Source organism: Acomys russatus, chromosome X (genome assembly GCF_903995435.1).
Source record: "Acomys russatus chromosome X, mAcoRus1.1, whole genome shotgun sequence".
NCBI classification, from domain to species: Eukaryota; Metazoa; Chordata; class Mammalia; order Rodentia; family Muridae; genus Acomys; species Acomys russatus.
Window position 1 is genome coordinate 76425450 of NC_067169.1, and position 7471 is coordinate 76432920.

At 39.2% G+C, this 7471-nt stretch overlaps 1 protein-coding gene across 1 annotated transcript; it reads right to left on the reverse strand.

The window, feature by feature from the left end:
- Nucleotides 1-425: 425 nt before the first annotated feature.
- On the reverse strand, nucleotides 426-6480 carry Tspan6 (tetraspanin 6). Its single transcript, XM_051141710.1, has 8 exons — nucleotides 6274-6480; nucleotides 5182-5370; nucleotides 4773-4847; nucleotides 3907-4005; nucleotides 3379-3513; nucleotides 2947-3030; nucleotides 1191-1299; nucleotides 426-548 (listed from the first exon to the last, which is right to left on the reverse strand). Exons 1-7 carry the CDS (start codon nucleotides 6358-6360, stop codon nucleotides 1231-1233), a joined length of 738 nt encoding a protein of 245 aa, XP_050997667.1. The 5' UTR covers nucleotides 6361-6480; the 3' UTR covers nucleotides 426-548; nucleotides 1191-1230.
- Nucleotides 6481-7471: the final 991 nt, after the last annotated feature.

Below are 7471 nucleotides of genomic sequence, written 5' to 3' on the forward strand. Positions count from 1 at the left end.
GGGTAGTGGCTCTTAAGGTCTTTGTGTTTTACACCCAAAAACCTAAAAAACAGTTACCACCACCCAGGAATGTTATCATAGGTACAATCTGATGACTAGCTGGAATGAAATTATACAATGTCACTCTGCCCATCAGCAGAGACAAATGAAACATTTTCCTTATTGATGCAGATTATACAATCAAACCAGATAATCCTGACTAGTAAGAGGCCCACTCAGGGAAGCGAATTTTCTATCACACTACATTAACAGCAAATTCATGGGGGTTATATTTCCGTCAGTAACATTGTTGTCAAAACAGCAAATTCACAGCACTTCTCATAGTTCTCGCACAGAAATAAAATTCAAGGGACACATGGTATTATTTCATTTACATTTTACTAGCTCTTCCAGTGTTTCAAAGATACAGGGGTTCACGAAGAGGACATAAAGTAGACATAGAACACAGTATGCAAATATCTTGATTGAATCAGACTATTGGTGCAGCCTTTCAGACTCAGAAGAAATCAGTGTCCAGCCAAACGATGTTATAGCTCACAAAGGGTAACCTTAGTATCCAAAAATTAAAGAAACAAGGTTAGTTTAGTGGTGCCTACATTACATCACCTGTATTTGCCTGCATTCTGGTCTATTCCCACTAATGAAGACCTCCCCATGTGCTCCCAGGCCATGCCCCAGTTAACATATGACAGACACCCTAGACATTAATTCACCCAGCAACAATTGTCCTCCACGTTTGGTTTCTGGTTTAAGGCATACATTTAATTCACCGAAATCTAGTCTACCAAAAATATCTTTTTACAAAGAGAGCTACACTATTAAGCACTGAATAATTAGGGAAAATGCCAACAACATTAGTTAAGAGCAGGACGGATTTTCCTTAACACTTCATGAATAAAAGGTCATGGTTAGACTCTCTATTTCTCTTCATTCTAAGTCAAAATACATGAAAAAAGAGACCTCTTATGATCTTTAGGTTGACATGTGTAGGTGAACAGTTAGATCCAGAAATGTTCTTTTATTTCACAATGTTTGAAAAAGCAAGCACAGATAACCTACAGGAATAGTTTCAGGGCAGCCTTGCAGATACAAGTGCCTAAACACCAACAAGGAGAAAATCTTGGGAAACTTAATTCATAATTCATATGTGCATAGCAATATGAACAGCATAAGAACGAAAATGAACATACCTTAAGGTTGGAGAATAATAAGGCCATGTATGTATACTGGTTATACTATCTCATATTGATTATTTGTTATTGCACGAGAGAGGCAGTAGGCGAGAAAGATTCCAATTAGCTGAAGAGAAAATATGAACAAAACTAAACACACAAACACAATTCATGTGGAGAAATTGAAGAGCTCAGGCTATGCCTATATTCTCGTTTATGTCACCGGTAATTTCCTTGCTTGGGTTTTTTCTACATGATTATGTTGGCTACTTCTGCAGTGCCTAGGTCACATTCAAACACTCTAAAAAGCTTTACTAGCAACCATGACGCAGGACTTCACAACCAACACTAAGGAAGAATTTAGGTGTCATGGGATTTAGAGAAACCCTCAGCTACCAAAACGAAAATTACACATATTTTTTACAATAAGCATCTTATCAAGTAACACCCCAACCAATTTGCACAAGCAATTTCTTGGATGTCCATGAGGTGTCCAATACAACAGCCTTTTGGGCTACTGAGAACTAACTTAAATGTAGTTAGAACCACTGCAGTTTAAAGTTTGCCTATTAGAACGAAAAAGACTAATGGGCGTTACATTGGTGTGGACTTAGATAGTAAGACATGCTACTTTATAAATATATTAGGACTAGCCTTGCATTAGTCTTACTTAAATAATGCTAAAGGTATTTTTTTTTTAAAAACACTTTAAAATTTCACTCCAAATCACAGTACCAAACTTTTCATGCTACAGTGATCGGCACAACTCATTAAAAACTCATTTTATAAAATAACAAAATAATAGGCACACATGAAATGGAGGCTTGTATGTTCTATAAACAATCCACCAGGCAGTTGTAGCCCAGGAAAGACTAATAAGTTTTAGAACCTTGACTGATCACAAAGAAAAAACAGGATTCCTATCAAGTCACATTTTGATCAGTCATGAGAGTATTGTCTTCCCACAGGTAACTAATCGCTTTCAGAAAAGTTGTACCAAGTCTGGGACACGGCTCAGTGGTAGAGTGCTTGCATACTATTTGTAAGGTCTTGGTTCAAGATACACACACACACACACACACACACACACACACACACACACTGTGTATGTATGCTATGTGCTTACTGCTAGGATTAAATTCTAAGTCTTTTATAGACTCAAAGCACGGCTATGACAATGGGATTTTTTTTTTTTTTTGAGACAGGGTTTTCTTGTATAGTCCTGCCTCTTCTGGAACTTGTTCAGTAGACCAGGCTAGCCTTGAACTCAGAAATCTTCCTGAGTTTGCCTTCTGAGTGCTAAGATCAATGGCACATGCCACCACCACCTGGGTAAATACAGTTATTTGTAGTTGTATAAAACACAGGATTCAGGAAATTCTTCACTTAAAGAAAAAATAAATAAAGCTGAACAATGAGTCAATTACAAACAAAAAAAATACACATGCAAAGTAAGTCCCATGACTTCACCATAAGAAAACCCGTGCTGCGATGGCTAATTGACTGCTTTGTGAAAATTAAGACTTTTCTTACATTCTCTTCACTACCCAGTTCCATGGAGCAAAACCTTCACGTTGGAAAAGTGAAGCCCAAATGGGAGTGGTGGGTGGCACATGCCTTTAATGGCATCACTGGAGTAGCAGAGGCAGCTAGATCTTCTTGAGTTCTAGGACAGCCTGGCCTACATAGTAAGTTCCACGCCAGAAAACAATACAAAAAATGTCTCCTATACCTACAGGAATAAGACATTTCTCAAAGAACAAAGAAAACCTACCTGGAAGCAAGCAACTCCAAAAGAAATTCCAGCAACGACTCCCATTTCAGACTCAATAATGGCCATTACCTTTATGAAACAACCCTAAGGGCAGAGGAAAAGACAATAAGCACAAAGAGAGCTGTGCTTGCCTTCATGGTAATAAGCACTTTGATCGTTCAGCTGTCCACAGAAGCCTGTCTTGAGCTACTATGAGCCTTTGATTTTCATTCCACTGAGATCTAGCCTGCCCATACACCCTCAGGCTCAGCTACTTTCACCTTTTGGATTATGCCATAGAAAGACACTTGCTACTTGTATGAAATGAAGTATTGGCTTCCGTAAACTCCAGATTATGTATATTCTTGTGAGTAAAAATTGAGTCCGTTTTTTTTTTTATTCCATTAAATAAATCATATGATATCAAAGAAAAAGTCCTGAAAGGGTCCTTACCTCTTCGTTGACTTTATCTGCATCTCTCTGTGGAGAACAACCCTCCAGTTTACAGCAACTCTTCGGAAATCCTGTTTCTGAGTAATAATTAGTACCTTTCCAATCTCTATAATTGGTGACACCGCAACAATGCAACTGAGAAAAAAAATGTAAAAAGCGTTTGTTGTTTGCAGGCAAACATTTAGCCTATCATCACCTTTTATTATAATATGTGCTCAAAACAATACACACTATACTCAGTGATCTTCCTTCTTGATTGATTCAAGAGACTGGCACTTGATGCTAACAATGAGCATAAAGGTTTTAGACTGTCTTTACGGCCCTGTCATAGTTGGCCCTACCAGTATTTGTCCATGATGAAAGTGAAAAGGAAGAGAACAAGGACACATGGGTAGAAGAATATCAGAGAGCTATGTTGGTATCACCTCACACTACTTTGCCATACAAATGGGAAACACCCAGCAGCCTAACTATATCCCTTAAGGCAAGTGTTTCCCTCGCCAATATGCACCAGCTCTAACCACTTACTGTACTTTGGATCTTGTCTACAGCTTCACTTCTGTAGTCCCTTGTAGCGTTGTAATCCTTCAAAGCGTTTTCATAGTTATTTTTAAAGCTGTTCTTAATCTGTATCCGAAAAATAAAATGCCAATCAACAAATATTCTAGAAAATACTTTGGGTTCCTGTATCAAATCAGAAATTCTCATTTCTGGCCAATGGTTATATCTTTGATGTGTGGTAAATTAACTTCCATGGTCCAACTCTCTACCAAGTAAAATAGTTTAGCTGAAAGGACTATTGAGCAAAAACAATATAATATAATATAATACCTACCAGGTGCTATGAGAGCATGTACTTAGCCAAATGGCAGCTGTGCGCCGCTCTTCCACCCTTCAGCCTAAATCTCTCTTCACATACCAGTCAGATGCCTATAGAACTGATCCGCACTAACAGTTCAAATGGCACTTGAATACACCTTCCCTACTTGATGAATGGCTTCTAAACAGTGTCATGTTTACTTGATTTTAATATATGAATATTAAATGATGATTTGCATTAATTATATCCTTTCAAAATATGACTTACGGGAAGGTATTAATTTCCTGTTATGAACTTTGTATTTTCCTTTCCTGTTAGTAAAGTTATAAAACCCCACTTTAAGAAGTGATTAAACACCAAATTATGTCTAGAGACTAGTATGATTATGGTGATTACATTAAAAGTATGTAAAATTTTCTACTAGAAAGCCACTCTTATCAGATGCAGGTTAAGTCTGGCTTGAATTACAGCTTGAAGTGTTTTCTAAAAATATTGAAAGCTGCCGAACTATGCTACTTTATCTAAGATAAAAGGATAAAATTTAACATATTATGATTGTCTAATTCAGGCTTACCTCGTGTCTGAAAACAAATCCTACGATGGCGGCAACTAGTTCGACCAGAAAAATGAGTGTCAGAAACATTGCATACTGTGGGGTAAAAATTGTTAAAAAAAAAAATTCATTAGTACAAATAAGACACATGACAGAAGGGGGAGGTGGCTGGAATTCTGAGCAATCAATTCAACATATTTTATTGAAAAGATCAAAGGAAGCATTATCAAAATGTCTATTTAAATATGGAGGCTGGCAGCGGAACTGTTAGTTTTTTCTGTTTTGTTTTGTTTTGTTTTGTTTTGTTCATAAGGAACAGGAAAAAGTGTAAACAGCCATGGCCAGTTCTGAGAAACAAAGAGGTAAGGCTAGAACATGGAAGCCTTTTCTAGGGAAAGCCAAGAGTAGTCTAAAGAAATCAAGGACTCACCAGTTTCAGCATCCATGCAGAGGCTCGACAGGTAGCAAAACAACCAAAGGTGCCCAAGAGAATAATGACAGTGCCCGTGCCAATGAGCACAAAAGGCACATTGGTGGCCTTCTCATTTAAGAGGGAAAAATAATTTTCCAGGCTCACCTTGCCCCAAATGCCAACGGCAAGAAGGATAACACCAGTGATCTATGTGAGAAATCAGAGAAAGAAACAATTAGGTACCATACAAGCTTGAATCATCTCTCACAAAGCCAGGAAGTGTCTAAGACACAATGCGAGTGAGAATTAACTTAGCAGTCTGGTTGCCACAGCATGGTGGCTAGGATATTTGCAGGGTGGGGGCAGGTGTGGAAGAGGCAGGAAAGGGTTCTGCAAATAAAGGAAGGTTGTGGACAAGGCATCAGAGTCTCAAAATTGCATAAACTCATCTGCTTTACTGTGTAAAACATATACCTCACGGCATACGTGTCTAGAGATCAAAATCTCCTCAAGGAATTTACTCCAGTGTGAGAAAGAAAACCATATTGTAAAGGGGAGGGTCAAAAGCATTTCTGGATTCCAGAAACTTCTTGAATCCCCCATCATCCCAAAATTAGGGATGGATATAGGATACAAAGGTATAGTGCACAGAAGAAAATCCGAGGATAGGCTGGCAGGAATAGAGGTACACCATACTTACCTGTGAAAAACTCCCCTCTTATGAAGCAATGAAAAGAGAGACACTATTATGCAAAAGACCCCTCAAAGGGAAGGAGACAAGCCTCTCCTCTCCAAAGGTTCGGGGACACATTGTGTGCTCTAGGGCCTTAAAATCTTTATCTCCCGCTGCTCCAACTTCGATCTCCTGAGACATCTGGGTCCCACTTCAACCAGGTATCTCACATCAAGACCCCAGCGCCAACATTACGATGACCACCCCAGCTCCAATCTCAGGGACCCCGGCACTGAGGCCTAGGCCAACTCGTCGCCAGTGCTGGGGTCTCGACTCACAACCGCCCAAACCTCACCCTACTCCCAGACCTGAGGTTCTCTGCTCCGGGTCACACCCACCACCTAAGCCTGGGTTCCCCAGCCGTTCCCGTGTCTCACCCAAAAGATGAAAGTGTAGATCAAGAGAACGCTTTTGAAACAAGTAATGACTGGTTTCGTCTGCAGCCTCCGAGATGGGGACGCCATGACTAGCCCGAGACCCTTCGCCTCCGCACCAGGCGATCTGCTCGAGCCAGTCAGGCACGGGAGTTCCCGAGTTTCCCCGGAAACTACCGAAAACTTACGAGTCTCTGCAACTGAGAAGAGCCGGAAACACGATATGATTTTCTAGAGGGCCAAGTCTACGAAGCTGTCCGGAAAGTTACGACAATTTCGGAGCGCCCCCTGCTGAATGTTACTGAAAACTACATATAAGGTGAAAACTATATATAGAAGTTGCTTCTTTTTTGTTGTTCCTCCTGTGGAATCTTTCCTGCCTCTAACCTACCCCTCTCCCCTGAGTCTTCTTTTACTTCATCTTAAGTTGTCTATCACTGCCCGCAGTGATGGAAGGTCCCGCCTCCCAGGTCCCTAGTGCCCTAAAAGAAAAGAATAAAAGCAAAAGTCAGATTGGCCTCCACTTGGATACGGTTTTTTTGTTTGTTTGTTTGTTTGTTTGTTTGTTTTTTGCTTCTCATGGGAACAACAGGATAGAGATATTGTCTTTAATCAGATTCATAATACTTATATAAAATGTACATAAATACAAATGAATTAAAGTTATGTAAGCACCCTGGTCTCTCATTTAACTGTGATGCATTAGTTTATTCCTTAGTGTTTCGTTCTAGAAATGGAGAAGAGAAATCAAGGAAGGAAAAAAAGGAAACTATTATTGGGTGAAAAGACTCAATGTCAATATATTAATTGATATATGTTCCCAATTCCTTCATTTAAAAAATGGTAATCTCTGGGAAATCTGAGTTAAAATGAGCACCATTCCCTCAAATTTAATGTTCCTTTGTCTATACAGCGATACATAGCAGTGAAATTTTATAATTGGATGTACAGACATTTATGGTATGTATCCCTTGGACTAGTGTTTTGATATAAGTGAGTATATACCATTTGTCTCTTTTTGCTTCTGGGTGAACTCATTATAATAATTTCTAGATCAATCCATTTGTCCACAAATTTCGGGAATTCCTTGTTTTTAATGGCTGAGTAGTATTCCATGGTGTAAATGTACCGCAGTTTCTTAGTCCATTCTTCTACTGAGGGACACTTAGGCTGTTTCCATGTTCTGGCTATTATGTATAAA